This window comes from Melanostigma gelatinosum (genome assembly GCF_949748355.1).
Source record: "Melanostigma gelatinosum genome assembly, chromosome: 5".
Taxonomy (NCBI): domain Eukaryota; kingdom Metazoa; phylum Chordata; class Actinopteri; order Perciformes; family Zoarcidae; genus Melanostigma; species Melanostigma gelatinosum.
Genome location: NC_136638.1, coordinates 28079430 through 28097348, shown reverse-complemented (window position 1 = coordinate 28097348; position 17919 = coordinate 28079430). Strand labels below are relative to the sequence as shown.

Here is a 17919-nt window from a genome sequence, read left to right as displayed (position 1 = left end):
TTATTGTTCCTGAATACAAAACAAAATAATTAAAACATACTATTTATATTTTCGCGTCAGAGTGAGACCTCTTCATTCTTGTATCACCTCTCTCTGACGTCACAGGGATTTTCCAGTGAGGAAGGAAATCAAACTTTTTTTATGAACAAACCGAGACAAACTTCAACCTGCAGGACTTTTTTGTTGCTGGCTCGTGCTCGGTGGGATTAAACATCGCGTCATATTAAAAAGTCTTCTCCTTCTCATTTAAAACAGTGATGACGCCGTCGCGTGGCGTCGTGACGCGCTTCAATTAATGGATCCACTGGTTCGGCACGAGCGTGTTGAAGTGATGTCTAAAAGTTAATTGTCACTCATAAATTAACCCAAGCTTAACCAGGTAAGAACGCATTAACTACCCACTTTTACTCGATAACTAGATTTCTGTATATTTGCACTACTCATTTCCATAATTTACCCGTGAGCCGTTACAGTTGCGCTTTGTTGTGCTAACGTTACTTCACTTCCTTATAAGACAGGTAACTGTTACACTTGTGAGAACGTCGCCAACCAAACTTAGCGTTAAAAATGGGAATTTTAACGTTTTTCTGCTCGTCAGCAAACGACAGAATGTCTCACATCAGCACTAAATATATATTTTGTATCTGTGAAAGCCAACGGTGAGTTCGGCTCGTGTATGAAACATGTACGTCCTCGGTTAGTGGTAGTAACTGGAGGATTTACTGCAGCTTCACACGCTGGACTTCCCTAATAACCGCAGTGCACGTTTTCTTAAAAGGGAAACGCAGTGAGAAGCTGAAACTTTTATTGATTTTTACACTTGCCGAATTCATGACTGCATTCATCTGATTCTAAAATGTATTAATGTATATTCTGCTGTTCAAGTTTCATCAGTAAATAGAGTAATAGCCGTTTAAATGTCAGATTTGTGAACGGAGTTTCGTGTTCAAGGTGCTAGCTCCGTGCTAGCTAGGACAGGTTAGCGGTTTGCACCGGCTCTCTCTGTAACACGAAGACTAACAGTCAGACAGTTACTGTGTTACGGTCTGTACTGTAGTCGTGCTAGCTGGTGATTAACGTGTATTTACTAAACGGTCGCTTTAACAACACAAACAAACAGTCTGGTAGCGCTAGCTTAGCTGTTAGCCAGCGGGCTAGCACGATTCACAGAGGCGCGTTCACGCTTAGCACCAAGCAGCAACAAGTGTCAGAGGGATTGTTTATTATCAATAACAATGACAATACATATTATCTATTGTAAAAAAATAATTCATAAAATGACATGTATTGTGAATAATGTATTGTTTAATAAATACAGGTGTGTTAACAATTCAAACTAATACAAATACTTATTTACAACAATAATAAAAAAATATATATATTTCGGTTTAATTCTGAATATTTTCAGGGCTTTATAAATAAATGATAAAATAAAGAGTGATGAATGTTTGTTTCATATTGTTTGCTTACATCATTAGTTCATCAAATGTTGTAATTGTTGGAATGCTGTTAAGCATTCCAACTCTTGTTCTTCGAATCTTTATTCAACTTCTGTTTCTTCCGTCCCACCTCTTCTTCTTCATATTTTAAGCTACAGAAACCGTTCAACTATTAAAATGTTCAGCTCTTTCACCAGAGGGGTGCTATGACCTTTCATATTTCTAACCTTTAAACTTTTTGAATTATTAAGCTTTTTATTTTCAATGGGATCTCTATGGAGAATATTTTCAAATGGCTTCAGGCACACAGGTGTTCGCGATTGAGCCAATTAGTGATGTTGATAAACTCACAGACACACTCGCACATACACTCCTCTCCCTCTCTCTCTCTGTGTGTGTCTCTCTCTCATACAGTCATTCAGGTCTTAGGGATCTTTAGAGGTCTTCCCCCCTCCTCCACCCCCCCCCCCCACACACACACACGCCATTTCAAAATAAGCCCCAGAGAGTGAATTCTAACTGAACTGCTTGTGATGAAGCCTGTCATTTAATAACCTCTGTTTATGTGTGTCAAACATTATGATTATGTCTCCTCTCCCCCACCCAGCCCCACCCTTTCAAAATAAAAGCCCCATGGATTAACTGTATGTAAACATTAAGCTCAAAATTTGACTTTTTTGTTGAAATAATGAATGCTCTTACTAATACTGCAACAACTACTACTGCTGCTAATATTTCTAGTGTTACTACTACTACTGCTGCTACTACTTTTACTACAACTTTTGCTGTTGCTACTATTACTGCTACTACTGCTACTATCAATATTATTACTACCACTCCTGCTATTATTACCACTACTACTATTACTTATACTACAACTGCTACTACTGCTGTTCATGCTACTACCAGTACTAATACTACTACAGCTATTAGTACGACTGCTACTAGTACTACTACTACTGCTACTTCAAATACTGCCATTACTTTTACTACTACTACTACTACTACTGTTATATTAAATACCACAACCACTACTAGAGCTATTACTACTACTATTGATACGCGGCTACTACTTCTTCTAAATCCTAATACTTCTTCTAAATACCAATACTTCTACTACTAATGATACTTCTACTGCAACTACGACTTCTACTACTACTATTACAAATATCACTACTGCTACTACTACTGCTTATTCTAATGCTACTAATACTTCTGCTACTAATAATACTTCTACTTCAACTACAACTTCTACTACTATTACTACAAATGTCACTACTTCTGAAATTTGTTTAAGCTACAGAAATTGTTCAAATATCAAAATGTTCAGCTCTTTCAGGAGAGGGGTGCTTTGACTTTTCATATTTGTAATCTTTAAACTTTTTGAATTAAGCTTTTTGCAATTTTCTTTTGAATGGGATCTCTATGGAGAAAATCTTCAAATCCTGTTATACTTCAACTTTCAAAGCCTTCTTCTTCCTCATACTTTCAGCTACAGACACCATAGTTACACATTTCAACTAGAAGGTTTTTCAGCAGTGCAGTTTAAATGCTTTCGGGCTTCAACATTTTTCAGACGGATAGTCTCCCATCTTCTTAATTTTCAGCAATTTTTTCACAATTAATTTCAGCTTTCAGCATTCCAACGCATTTTCAGCAGGAAATGCATTTTCTAGTTATCACTGCTGTTACACTGTTGTAATTGTTGTATTGTGACCTTTCACCTGCAGACACCATGGCTGGAGATGACCATTACCTTCATACTTCCAACCAGGTAAACTCACCTCTAACTTCACCTGTACAGCAAACACTGCAGCAAAGGAAATATTGTGTTATAAACAACATAGTTATCTCATTGTGAGTGAAATATATTGTTAGAATTAAAGTTGAGCTCTGATCCAGGACCAGAATCAGATAGATATCAGGCTGCACTGATATTACCAGTGTTGTAGTATTGTGACTCATGGGATCCAAACATTTCCAATAACTCCGGAGCAAATAGTCAAAGTTCACAACATGTTTCTATCGTCACAAAATATTCTGCTTCATTTCATATTTGTTGACGTTTAGTGTTTCAAAAACGTTTTCTCCGACTTTCGCAGACAAAGAGAAGCACACACACCTGTATCTAACAGCACCATGAGCACTTCATTCACAACAGGCTTTACCACTTTATATTACAGACTGAAGTCGCTAAAATGTATGCTTAAAGGCTGATGACGTCATAAAATGTGACAAACATTTAAAAACCTTTAAAAGAAGCGTTGATTGTTAAAATAATAACATTCGGTTCAGCCTTAAATCTTTCAAAGGAGCTGATTTTTTAACTGAATGTTTGATTTTGTTAATACACAACTAAGTTTTTGTTTACTGTAAAATAATGTAAAAATGGATAAGAGCTGCAAAGATGAATTGATTAGTTGTCCACTCTTTAATTAATAGCCGACTGTTTTGAGTAAATGTTGAAGAAAATAAAATGTAATTCCAGCTTTTCTAATGTGAGTATTTTCCTCTGTAAACTCAACATGTTTGGGACGTTTTAGGACGTCATCTTTGAGAAACACTGAAAGATCTTTCTTTACCATTTTATTGACTAAACAGCTAAATCTATGAATTGAGAAAATAATCAGAAATGAAAATAGTCAGTTTCAGCCCTAAATGGATCATTGTTTACACATTTATGAATTATGTTTCTACATCGAGTGTCCCGACTTCACGTCCGAACTTCTTCCTCCAGATTTTCGACAACATCATGATTGATCCGTCGTGGGAGTTCCCACATTTCCCCGCGATGCATCAGACGTCGTCCCTGCGGACAGGTGAGCGTCTCAGCTTCACACCTGCTGTGCAACGAGGCTTTAACGTCTCTGTTCAACTGCTGCTCCAATGCTCAACACGCAGCTGCTGCTCATTGGTGGCAGAACAGTTTCCTTTTATCTTCAGATATCAAAATAAGGTCAACAGCAAATCTTTTTTGTAATATTTAAACTTGTTATTCCACATTAAATATGTGGCGTGGTTTGGTTTGACCCTCCTCAGGTCCCACAATCCTAAATACCGGTCACGTGATCAATGGGGACCTTTTACACAGATGCACAGTCCTAGTTGTTTGACTGAACACACAGAAAACTGATAATCATATTCATAATTCTGTCATAAAGGACGTAGTGACTGTTGTTTAAACTGCGTCTGAACTGGATTAATTATTAACCTGTACGTTAAACTGCCGATGTGACGGATTAAAACCACAGGAGAGCAGATGTAGTCTGGATATCGTAAAACAAAGCTTTCTGAGCACTTGCAGGTAAAACGCTGAGTGTTTATTATTCAGTTTATTATTCCGTGTTGGTGATCTAATAATGTTCATCGGGAACTGTTTCAGGCTCCACTTCAGTGGTTTTTACTCAAACGTGTTTTTTATTTCCTGGTTCAAACTGTGAAGATACTGTGAGGTGAAGGTGTTACAGGTGCATACAGGTGTTCTACAAACAACAAGAAGTCCGTTATTATAGTTTGGCATACATGAACATTATTAACATTAACACGAATACATTTACATTGTTAACATTAAATCTGGAGCAATGAAATGTTTTTACAGTAAAACTATTTTCACGTTAAGTTTCCCTCGGGTGATTAATGACCTGATGCTTCGAGCGTTTCTTTGTGAAGCTTCTTACTTAATAATAACATGATATTCTATAAAGCCTTCGTATGTTTCGTGCGTGAAGCGCTTCACCTGTAGAGGAGCTCGCGGTAGTGCAGAACACATGAAGCGTATTTTGGGACGAAGCAGCTGTGCATCATAAAAAAGCGTGCTTCCTGTTTGTAAAGCAAATGTGTGACGAAGGTAAAGTGAAAGGTGAGTTGTGACGCGTCGCTCGTCTCTGGTGAGTGAGAGCTCTCACTTCTCCGTTTTCACTGTTTTACTCTGAAGTAGTAGAGAACGGGGGGGGGGGGCTTTCTCCACTTTAACTTTTACATGTGAGAAATTCATGTGATTCATCGGTGGAAGCAGCTTCAGAAATACTTCAGTTTAAGTACCAGTACCATCATGTACAAGTACTACATTTTACTTTCAGGGTAACTTTGGGACCCGATCTGTCCTGTTCACACTGTATTACAACGTTTAAATATAAAGGAAGGAAGTCATGATTCAAACCAGGAAATCACACAATCATACTCCTCTATTTACTGCAACAAGCATATCAATCAATACTTCATTTGAACACCATCGTTGTTCAAAGTGCTTCACAGACGACTGACCAACAACAACAACAACTAATGACAACTTTTCACCAGAAGACAAAAAGAAGTTTAACAATTTGAATCCAAAGTTATGAAAAAGTGAGATTTGAAGGCAATTAACAGTAATAGTAGAAAACTGTGTGAAATAGAAACTAGATAACTGAAGTGAGAATCATAATGTCTGTCGTCATGTTGATTCCTCTCGTAGGCTGAGTGTGTGTGAACGTTGTCACTGACTTTGTTCTGTTTCAGTGGACGGACCGTTCCTGCAGATCGTGGAGCAGCCGAAGCAGGTAAAACTAATAATGGCAAGAAGTGTGAGCAGAACAATAACTCTTCAGAACAAATAAACGATCTCCATGTTTTCACAGTAAGATTACTTTATGAGCAATAGGTCCCCAAATGTATGGATCATATCTCAGTGCAGCAGAGGAGCCGTGTTTCCTTCACACATTGTTAATTATAACTGTTTGACTCTAAAAGGATCATTTACTGTTGGGGAAAAAATGGACGCTCCATGTGTTGTTAATATTCAACTATTTACATTATTATATCCTCTACTTCAGCCTGTCCTCCTGTCCTCTCCTGTCCTGTCCTGTCCTGTCCTGTCCTGTCCTGTCCTGTCCTCTCCTGTCCTGTCCTGTCCTCTCCTGTCCTGTCCTCTCCTGTCCTCTCCTGTCCTGTCCTCTCCTGTCCTGTCCTGTCCTCTCCTGTCCTGTCCTCTCCTGTCCTGTCCTGCCCTCTCCTCTCCTCTCCTCTCCTGTCCTCTCCTCTCCTCTCCTGTCCTCTCCTGTCCTCTCCTCTCCTCTCCTGTCCTGTCCTGTCCTGTCCTCTCCTGTCCTCTCCTGTCCTGTCCTGTCCTGTCCTGTCCTCTGCTGTCCTCTGCTCTCCTGTCCTGTCCTCTCCTGTCCTCTCCTCTCCTGTCCTCTCCTGTCCTGTCCTGTCCTCTCCTGTCCTCTCCTGTCCTCTGCTGTCCTGTCCTGTCCTCTCCTGTCCTGTCCTCTCCTGTCCTGTCCTCTCCTGTCCTGTCCTGTCCTCTCCTGTCCTGTCCTCTCCTCTCCTGTCCTCTGCTGTCCTCTGCTGTCCTCTCCTGTCCTCTCCTGTCCTCTCCTCTCCTGTCCTCTGCTGTCCTCTGCTGTCCTCTCCTCTCCTGTCCTCTCCTGTCCTGTCCTCTGCTGTCCTCTGCTGTCCTCTCCTCTCCTGTCCTCTCCTGTCCTGTCCTCTCCTGTCCTCTGCTGTCCTGTCCTCTCCTGTCCTCTCCTGTCCTGTCCTCTCCTGTCCTGTCCTCTCCTGTCCTCTGCTGTCCTGTCCTGTCCTCTCCTGTCCTCTCCTGTCCTGTCCTGTCCTGTCCTCTCCTGTCCTGTCCTCTCCTGTCCTCTCCTGTCCTCTCCTGTCCTGTCCTGTCCTCTCCTGTCCTCTCCTGTCCTGTCCTGTCCTCTCCTCTCCTGACCTCTGCTGTCCTCTCCTGTCCTCTCCTGTCCTCTGCTGTCCTGTCCTCTCCTCTACTGTCCTGTCCTCTCCTGTCCTGTCCTGTCCTGTCCTGTCCTCTCCTGTCCTGTCCTGTCCTCTGCTGTCCTCTGCTGTCCTCTCCTGTCCTCTCCTCTCCTGTCCTCTCCTCTCCTGTCCTGTCCTGTCCTCTCCTGTCCTCTCCTGTCCTCTCCTGTCCTCTCCTGTCCTCTGCTGTCCTCTCCTGTCCTCTCCTGTCCTCTGCTGTCCTCTCCTGTCCTCTCCTGTCCTGTCCTCTCCCGTCCTCTCCTCTCCTCTGTGTTCACTTCCTGAAGTTCAGTCAGTGTCTCCTCCTTGTTGTCACATGACTGTTGGTCTCAGATCAATCAATCATGACTTCATAGTTTCACAATGAAGTTTCTACACAATCTGGTTAAAGTGAACGCTTTATTAGAGGAGACATTTCTAATGAGAACGTATTGATATTTCTGAGGAAAGCGTTCATCACTCATGATGTGTTCGAGGACTGTAGGAAAGATGAAAGTTGGACGATAATTACATTTTTTACAGCTTCTGGCTGATAAACGGTGACGTTTTGGCGATTGTTTAAAGAAAACATGCCGGCAGGTTTTAGTGTTCAGAGGGTTTGAACTGAAACTGAATCTCACGGAGCAGAAACTAACCGTGCAGAGAGAACGAACTGACAGGACCTGAAACATGACGCAGCATTTATTTACACATTGAACGTCTCGGGTTTAACTACAGAAGATCATCTGTTCATTAACACGTGTGTTGATGGACGCTGTTTGTCTCTGTTTGTCTCCCAGAGAGGCTTCAGGTTCAGGTACGGCTGTGAAGGTCCGTCTCACGGAGGTCTACCAGGAGCCTCCAGCGAGAAGAACAGCAAGACCTTCCCCGCCATCAAGGTAACTCCTCACTATTCACACTCTGTCCACCAGGGGGCGACTCCTCTGGTTGTATAGAAGTCTATGAGAAAATGACTCTACTTCTCTCTTGATTTATTACCTCAGTAAACATTGTAAACATGAGTTTATGTCTCAATCTCTAGTTTCAAGTCTTCTTCAATACAGCATGATGTTCATTTAGTACATTATGGTCCATTTAGAGTCACACAGACCATAAAGCAGGGGATGCTTAAGGGGGGTCTACACAGTGATTGACAGGTCGACACCAGAGACCTACACGGCGTCTCTACGTCACTCCTCCTCAGTCCACATATGGTCACTTCTGTGCATCAGTGAGAGCTCACCTGTCCAGCAAGGTGACATTTAAACTTCATTTCAGTGTGAAACAATGAGGCTAAAAATATTGACCAGGAAGTGACATCAGCGATCTAGATGCACAGAGAAGAATGAGCACAGAATGACTGTGGTCTCTGTTTCCTGTCAGCTGACTCTCTTATTGTGAAAGTCTGTAGTTTGACTTTTCTTCAAAGGTTTTTCTCTGAATGACAAACTAAATATTTCATGCAAATATTACAGCAATAATAAAACAAGAGCTCCGATCTGAGAACACATAACCTCAAGTCTTCTTTTAAGTTTTGAACCCAAGCACATATTGTGTATTTATATTTCTGTTTGTTTGAGGCAAACACACTTACGACTTGACTTAAAAGTCTCTTGTATAGTTTCTATTGTTGCTTCTCTTCTTATTCTAGTTGTACGCACGTCTTACTCTTATATGTATTCATGTCTTTGTGCTGCAGCAACACCTGAATGACCCCAGGGAGGATCAATACAGGATTATTTAATCTGAGCTTTACCTACATTTTGACCGTTGGAAGTAAAAACGTGTTCATGCAAAATCTACTGCTGAGTTTTTTTCCGGAGAGTTCGGTCTTATAACTCGCTGTTGAACAGGAATGGAGCTTTATTTTGAGGTGTTTTATTTATTTGCTTTTGGTGAATTCATCTTATTTGTTCTCATCCATCAGCCTGATGTTGATTCAGATAAACTTTAAAATATGTTTTTAGTTTGATCTATACTTTAAATACGAGTGCCAGGAGAGCTGACGGGCTCGGGTTGTTCTCCTCGCTGCATCTAGGGAGAAATCTTATCCCAACTTCGGGATTTCCCAAAGTTACCACAAGTCTGAAAATCAGAAATCAGGGCGCTGGCACATTTATGTTGTGGAGGACAGTGTGTCTGTTGGACTTTATGCCCCCCCCCCCCCCGTATGAGCTTCATGACGTGTCCGTTTGGAGTCTGAACCTAAAACCAGAGGAGACGGGAAATCCCCAGATTCCTGTCTGACTCTCCGTCTCTCCTCAGACTTTACTGAACTTTAAAGAAATACATCAATCCAGATGTTAGACGCGTCTCAACCGATGTTCTTCACAAGTATCGCCACTAGAGCTGCAACTAGCGACTGTTTTCATTGTCGATTCGTCTGCAGGTTATTTTCCAGATTAATCGATTCATCGTATCATCTGTAAAATATCAAAAAAATGGGACAAATGTCAGTTAACATCTTATAATAACAGTCTGCCAGTGATGGGAAGCCATTTATTTTCATTCTGGATTTAATTATTTATTTTTTCTTAATTGAAATACAAGAGACAATACATGTACATAACAACAAGAGGATGACGAGAACAGTGGGATAAAAGCCAGCGAACATCCTATCGTCAGTAATGTTAGTGCACCTATATGCTGAAATTCACGGTAAACGCAACCCTTTGGACCAGAGAGATTTTTTAGAAAAGTGTAGCACTCAGCGTGTCGTAGAAAGCATTTTTCACGAAGAAAAATAATTATTGGTCCAGACATATTAAAAAAATAGTCTGGGAAAAAAAGGTCCGAGCAACATCATCATACCAGCCATTGTAAACACTGCAAACACAATTATACATGAACTAAGATCACATCTGGAAGATATCTAGAAGATTTGCCACAATTTTGGCCAAAAATCATTGAACTATGCCTCTGTATAGTTTTCTCATCACTGAGCAGGGATCGCATATGGCGGAGTGATACATCACATAGGCCTGCCTTTCAACGCCGAGACAAACAGCGTCATCGAAATTACTCTCTTTCAAACCGTTCAAAAGTTATGGGTATATAGGCCAACATCAGCCACAGGTCACGACAAAAAAATTGGGTAAAAAAAACATACGTTTTGATTCGCCCAGCATTTTCCGATTTTTAGTCAGTAAACCGAAAAGGAGATTGTCAAACACCCCCGCATGGCTCCCGTTGGACTATCCCACATCATAAAAGGTGTTTCTTGTGTAAATTGAGCAAGCACAGCCCATTCTACAGTCACACAGACACAAATTATGTTTCATATATTTTTATGATTGACAGATATGACACATAACTGCTCAAAATTATTCCAAATGGTGTCAAACTGCTTTATTAGGATTATTGAACACTCTTGGTGATAATAAAAGTGAATATATAGTTAATATTTAGTTATATAGTATATACAATTATAATACAGCAATGCAACTGCTGGTTCCGAAAATCTAAATTTAGCTTGAATCAGACCATTTATGCTGGCCTGCTTCACTCAATCGAAGTAAAATATGTGGTGGGGAAATGTGAAACGTGTTGTTCTATGTCTGTGGTGTGTTTTTAAGCTTGCAGCTGCATTATAAAAAAGAAGTTCAATAAAAGTGCTTTTTTTGAGGCGAACCTGAAACTTTTTCAATTTGAGCTCTGCCATAAGTGTATCAGTTATTAACCAGTAACATAGACACATTATTTACACAATTGAACACATCTCACAAGTGTTACCTGTATTACACCATCACAATGATTAAAATAGACCTTGTAGTTAGAGTTCTGGACTCTCTTGAGTATGGGTATGCAATTTTCGAGCAGAGGCCTAAAAATAGGGCTAGGGCCCAGGAGGTTTTAAACGGCACAGATCTGAAGCGAGCGAAGGACTTTGAAAGTTAGCGGAAACATTAACGTGAGACAACATCCGGTTTCTTCAGACGAACATCCGGTTTTCAGAATTAGATGCCAACAAAGTATGAATTATGTTCACATTTAGTAGAAAACATGCTGCCTGCATCTCGTGAACCAAATGTTATTGCCCTTTTGTTCATACAGCAGTACTTTCAAAATAAAAGTGCGCAATACACTACTTTATAATTCATTATTGAACTTTGCCATAACAATGAGTTAATTAATCGCATAAAAATTGTAATTGTTGCCCAGCACTAATATATTTATTTATTTATTTATATGTACGTGTGGATGTATGTATGTGTGTATGTGTATATATATGTGTGTGTGTGTATGTGTGTGTGTATATATGTATGTGTATATATGTATGTGTATATATGTATGTGTATATATGTATATATATGTATGTGTATATATGTGTATATATGTGTATATATGTGTATATGTGTATATATGTGATGTGGTAGAGTTGAGAAGCAGTGCTGGAGGAGGTGTGAAGGAAATATTTTATGAATCATTATGATAATGAGATGAGGTCATCAGAGCGGAGCAGGAAGTCTCTTTCTGTCTCTTTTGTCGGATGGATGTGAGCGTGTTGCATGTTGAGGCTGCCGAGTGGGGAAACCCCTCCTGGTGTTCTGGTGGGACGACGAAGATGATGATGGTGATGAAGAAGATGATGATGAGGTCTCTGACTCACCAAACTCGTATTAATCAGAAATGTGTGATTATTCTGCTTGTTAACTTCATTCTTCATTGAATTCTACTTTTGGCTCTTTGACAAATTTCACAATAAAAGACTCTGTTGATTCAAATTAGTAAATAAATATATTTTAAACATTTTTATTTTATTTTTTTATTTTATTTTATTTTATTTTTTGTCTTTTGTGGAAACTTCCAGGAAGGAAATGATTCACATATGACGGACTTTACTGAGGTTTCTAACAAAGGACGTCAGAGAGGAAACTTAATATTTCTAACAAGAGAACCCTGAAGTGGAGCTAGTTTAATGCTAACGATGGTAGTGGAGCTAGTTTAATGCTAACGATGGTAGTGGAGCTAGTTTAATGCTAACGATGGTAGTGGAGCTAGTTTAATACTAATGATGGCAGTGGAGACATAATGTGGAGAGCTGTGCAGCTTTGGCAGAGTGTGTGTGTTTAGTTTGATACGCTGTGGAATTCAAAGAAGCAGGTTGAGTTTTGGGGTAAAAGAATCTTCTGCTGGTCTGGACCTGCCCAGGTTCTCTCTCTCACACACACACACACACACACACTGAGAGACCTGTGCTGTTTCATGTCTGTTGGGAATTTCCTCCCTTGATGCCCACATGTAATTACAAGGAAGTGGAGTTGCGTCACGAACAGGAAAGGTGTTTAGTTGCATCTCTGAGATGAAACATCCAGAGGTGTAACATCTGTGTGAGGGAGGGAGCGTCCACTCTGACCCAAAAACACTGACAGAACACTGACACCCTTCAACACTCTGATGTGTCCTAATTCTGCTTCATGCGCCTCTTTTTGTAGCTCAGTTACAGACGCAGTGTTTCCGCTCAACGACCTGTGATGTTCCATGAATGTTTCTGGACTCATTTCTTATGTTGTTTTTCTACTTTAAGATACTTTTCACTCCGTCATTGATTTACTGTTTTCCCCAAAGTGTTGTTGAACAAACAGCAAGCTGTTTCTTTTATATTAAAGCGTTACCCGACTGGTTACCACTAATGCTGATAAATACCTTATCTAACTAATCACTCTACGTGGACAGCAACTAGCGGCGCAAACCCTACAGTGTGTCTTAGATTATTGTTTGAAGGAGACTTGCAATTAGGCGACAAACCTCCGGTCCTACCGAGTGAAGCCGATGCTTCATGTCTTAAAGCTGCATTCTCTCTAGTGTCCACCAGGGGGCGACTCCTGTTTGTATAGAAGTCTATGAGAAAATGACTCTACTTCTCTCTTGATTTATTCCCTCAGTAAACATTGTAAACATGAGTTTGTCTCAATCTCTAGTTTCAAATCTTCTTCAATACAGCATGATGTTCATTTAGTACATTATGGTCCATTTAGAGTCACACAGACCATAAAGCAGGGGATGCTTTAGGGCGGGGCTACACGCTGATTGACAGGTCGACACCAGAGACGTATACGGCGTCTCTACGTCACTCCTCAGTCAAGATATGGTCACTTCCTGTTCACTGGAACAACATTGCTGCGGTTTCAGGTAATAAAGGGTAACTTTAATTTGGTCCAGTTTTGATGGAGAACGCTGCAGCCGTGAAACGAAACATGGAAAGAACCCTCCAGAGAAATAAAACCTTTTTCTTTACCTGTTTTGTGTGTATAATACAAAATAAGCCCACACTGACACTGAGCAGAGACACCTGCATAGACCGTATTTCGTCAGTAAAATAGTTTAAGGTGAAGTTTTAAACCTCATTTAGCTTTTTATGGGTTTAAAAAGAAGTGACGATAACAATATAAATCACACACTCGGACCTACGGAGTTCAAGAGTGGTCATATAGAGAAAAGAATATATTTTAAATAAATAAATGAAATGGATTGTGTTTCACTGCACGAGTCAGACTAATTTAGCACCAGAAGGTTTTAGTTTCCGTTGGTGATCAAACTCCACCTGGCTGTTTTGAGCGGATACAACAAATATTCAGGAAACTCATTTTAAAACAGCAGCCGCTCGCCGTGTTTCTAGGAACTGGGTTTTGTGTGATGGAGCGATTTGATTGGCCGACAAGAAACCAGGAAGCGGAAGTGGTGCTCGTGTTTATTTACCGCGGCACAGTTTGCAACGTTCCTGCAGGCAGAAAAATACCTGCAGGATCATGAACTATACACACACACACACACACACACACACACACACACACACACACACACACACACACACACACACACACTCTAGAAACAGGAACACAGTGTATTTCTTTACATCTGATTTTATGTAAAACAGTTCAGAGATAACATGTAAATCAGTGAGTGGAGACACTTAAATATATCACTTATATATATATATATATATATATTTATATATATATATATATATATATATATACACATATATATATATATATATATATATGTATATATATGTATATATATATATGTATATATATATATATATATGTATATATATATGTATATATATATATGTATATATATATATATATATATATATATATATATGTATATATGTGTATATATATATATATATATATATATATATATATATATATATATATGTAACCTCCAGTTTTCTGTTTTCGTCTCCTTCGTCATTTCTTTTTTGTTTTTAAAGTTTCATTTACTGATGTTTTACAGTTAACTGATCTGTAATCAGATTTTAATCTGCGTTTCAGACGGTTTGGATCTTTATTCATGAAGCTGAATATGTCTCTGAATGGAAGCTGTGGTTGGCTGGTCTTTAATGTAAAGAACACGGTGATTTATGAGTAAAATAAAGACTTAAAGAACTTAGAATATTTAGGTTTTATTTCAGAAATCAGTGATTTTATCAACAAACAAAATTCATATAAAAATAGATTCAAAATTGGGAGCTGAATTTATACATTTTTTGCGCAGGTCTGGTGTTTCTCTACAGAATTCCCCAAAAGAAGATTGTTATCTTGTGCAAACAAGGTTGTAAATTGAATATCATTGTTGTTGTTGTGTATTAATTGAATAACTGATGAGATGAACACAGTTAGAAGAATCCTTCATATCAAAGAGCCGATTCAAGCAAGGAGACTACTTGTGTTTCGTGCAGTTTTTGTTATCAAGTTTGCACAAGATCCAATATCCTGTTAGCAGTTAGTGTGTTAAACACCTGCGTTGCATTGTGGGTACTGTAGGCGCCAGGTTTTGACGATGTAAAAATAATGTGTGTAATAAAAAAGACAAACTTCAAATGAGTCCTGTTTTGTCCCTGACTCCGTTTGAAATGTTGTATCATAGAGTAAATGAAATGCTGATCCGTGTTTCAGATCAGTAACTACCAGGGTCCGGCCCGGGTCGTGGTCCAGCTGGTGACGGCGCTGACCCCCAACCCTCAGCTTCACGCTCACAGTCTGGTGGGGAAACAGTGTGACAAAGGGATCTGCATCACCGACCTGCAGCCCAAAGACTCCACCATCAGGTCTCTCTCTCACACACACACACACACACACACACACACACACACACACACACACACACACACGTTGCACCATCAAACGCAGGTGTGTGTAAACCCGCCAGGTGCGAGACTCACAGGTGTGTTTCTCTCATAGTTTCCCCAACCTGGGCATCCTCCATGTGACAAAGAAGAACGTGGCCAAGACTCTGGAGGACAGGATGGTCGAGGCCTTCCGGCTGGGATACAACTGTGGGGTCTCCATCCACCCGGACATCGACGCTCTGCAGGGGGAAGTCAGGGTCCCCAGAGACCTCACCGGTCAGTCTGTGTGTGTGTGTGTGTGCGTGTGTGTGTGTGTGTGAGAGACTGTTCTGGTGACTTTGAGAGGACCTGTTGAAGTTTCAGACAATGAGAGGACATATTAGGAGGGGACATTTTAGGAAAGTGGGGACATTTTTTATCGAACAAACTATCTTTATTTTCTGTCTGTCTGATTATTATTTTTTTTTTTCTCACCTTGTCTTTAATGAACGTCTGTCCGTCTCTCTGTCTTATTATTATGATTGTTTTCCTCAGACCACCAGCGCAGTGTGATCAGCACCGCGGCGTCTCTTCAGGCTAAAGAAATGGACCTCAGCGTAGTTCGGCTCATGTTCACGGCGTTTCTCCCAAACAGTGACGGAGGATTCACCAGAAGACTGGAGCCCGTCGTGTCTGATCCGATCTACGACAGCAGTGAGTCTGAACACAGTTACCATGACTGGTAGAAGGTCCCAGACTGGTAGAAGGTCCCAGACTGGTAGAAGGTCCCAGACTGGTAGAAGGTCCCAGACTGGTAGAAGGTCCCAGACTGGTAGAAGATCCCAGACTGGTAGAAGGTCCCAGACTGGTAGAAGTTCCCAGACTGGTAGAAGTTCCCAGACTGGTAGAAGGTCCCAGACTGGTAGAAGGTCCCAGACTGGCATAAGGTCCCAGACTGGCATAAGGTCCCAGACTGGCATAAGGTCCCAGACTGGCAGAAGTTCCCAGACTGGTATCAGATCAGAGACTGGTTTGAGATCAGAGACTGGTTTAAGGTTTCAGTTTTACAGATCTGTTGATCAAATAAACGAATCGATAAGTAGATTAAAGAATATTGTTAGTGGAGGAAAAGCCCTCACGGTTCAGTTCTGGTTCTTGAACCATGATGGACCGTCCATCATAACTTTGTTGTCCTTTCAAAGCTTCTCTCTGCTTCAGGACTGTTTCATGGTGTCTCAGTGTTTCCTGTCTTCAGCTCTACTTTATTAAACTGTGATCACACCCTCCTCGTGTCTGAGGACCGCTCTGGGTCGGGTCGCCTGGTTTCATTTCCCTCTTCCTGCTGGTTTGGTTTCCGTACGCTGCAGCAACTTCCTGTCAGAACTAAAAAAAAATCATCACTTCACGACGTTCTGCACTTTCACTTTAGAATCCAGCCTCAAACGGAGAGTTCAGCTGTGTTTTAATCTCCAAACGTTCAGTTGTTCCCAGAGAGGCTGCAGAGTTGAATGGAGAGTTTCGAATGTTTCACTTGAAAGTTGATTTAGAGTCACTTTGTTGAACTCATTCGGATCCTCAAAGAGGTTCTCGGAGATATTTAGTACAAATTACATTTAGTTTAAAGAGAAATTGCCGGCAACAGCTGTGTCCAGAGGCGTCCTGTTTTCAGGTTGTTAGTACATCCGTCCCTAGTTTTTGGTCAGAACTCAAGACTTCGTATGAGAATTCATAAGACGTAAATGTGATCTGTTAAATCATAAACGCAGTGAATATGTTGGTTTTGAAACGCTAAACGCCAACAAATATAGATTGAAGCAGAATAGTTTGTGAGATAACAAACATGTTGTTAACTTTGGAATATTAGTGGGATATTACAGATGTATATATAATATTATTATGATCTATCTTTTTATGTCTCCACGCCGGTAACCATCACCAGCATTATGTTCTCGGGTTGTCCGTCTCATTTTCAAGAACGTGAAATCTTAGGAAACCCTTGAGAGAAATTATTTTAATTCGGCAGAATATAATCTGAATTGTGGCTTCATTTCAGCTCAGTTTGAGTCTTGAGTTGTTTCTTCATGGCTGGGAATCGAACCTGCGGCCCTTCTGTTGTCTCCAGTGACCGAGCCGCTGTGCTTCTCTGTCTCCCCTTTAGAGGCTCCGAACGCCTCCAACCTGAAGATCGTGCGGATGGATCGAACCGCCGGCTGCGTGAGCGGAGGAGAGGAGGTCTACCTGCTCTGTGACAAAGTCCAGAAAGGTGAGAGGGGATTTAAAGAGACAGCGACACCGAAACACAAACGCACCGTTTCATACACAAAACCCACAAAGTTCAGTCTCAGCTCTGATTCATCATGAGGCGTTTTCCTCTTCTAGTTTCTGTAAAGATTTTTACTTTTCACTTTTACATCAGCTGGATAACAGTTTCTCTACTAGTGACCTCATGAGTGTATGAAATGTACATAAAAGTGTCGTATGAGTTTGTGCTGGAGAGTTTGTTAAATCCTCCTTACACGTGTGTTTAACGCGGCGTTGAGTTGTTTTGTTAATATTACTAAAAGTTCTTTAGCAGATAGGACTGTTTGTTTTCAACTTTACTGAGGTGGAATAAGTTTCGTTGTGTTTAGTGGGTTTAGTGTAATAGTGTGTGTGTGTGTGTGTGTGTGTGTGTGTGTGTGTGTGTGTGTGTGTGTGTGTGTG

At 40.5% G+C, this 17919-nt stretch overlaps 1 protein-coding gene across 1 annotated transcript in view; it reads left to right on the top strand.

Moving 5' to 3' along the window:
• Positions 1-139: 139 nt before the first annotated feature.
• Positions 140-17919, top strand: part of nfkb1 (nuclear factor of kappa light polypeptide gene enhancer in B-cells 1) — a 31290-nt gene continuing 13510 nt past the window's right edge. The window contains exons 1-9 of the mRNA XM_079268197.1: positions 140-379; positions 3170-3213; positions 4177-4258; positions 5937-5977; positions 7958-8056; positions 15065-15216; positions 15350-15513; positions 15772-15930; positions 17375-17479. Of these exons, the coding sequence (XP_079124323.1) occupies positions 3175-3213; positions 4177-4258; positions 5937-5977; positions 7958-8056; positions 15065-15216; positions 15350-15513; positions 15772-15930; positions 17375-17479 (841 nt within the window). The 5' untranslated portion in view covers positions 140-379; positions 3170-3174. The remainder of the gene's footprint in view (positions 380-3169; positions 3214-4176; positions 4259-5936; positions 5978-7957; positions 8057-15064; positions 15217-15349; positions 15514-15771; positions 15931-17374; positions 17480-17919) is intronic.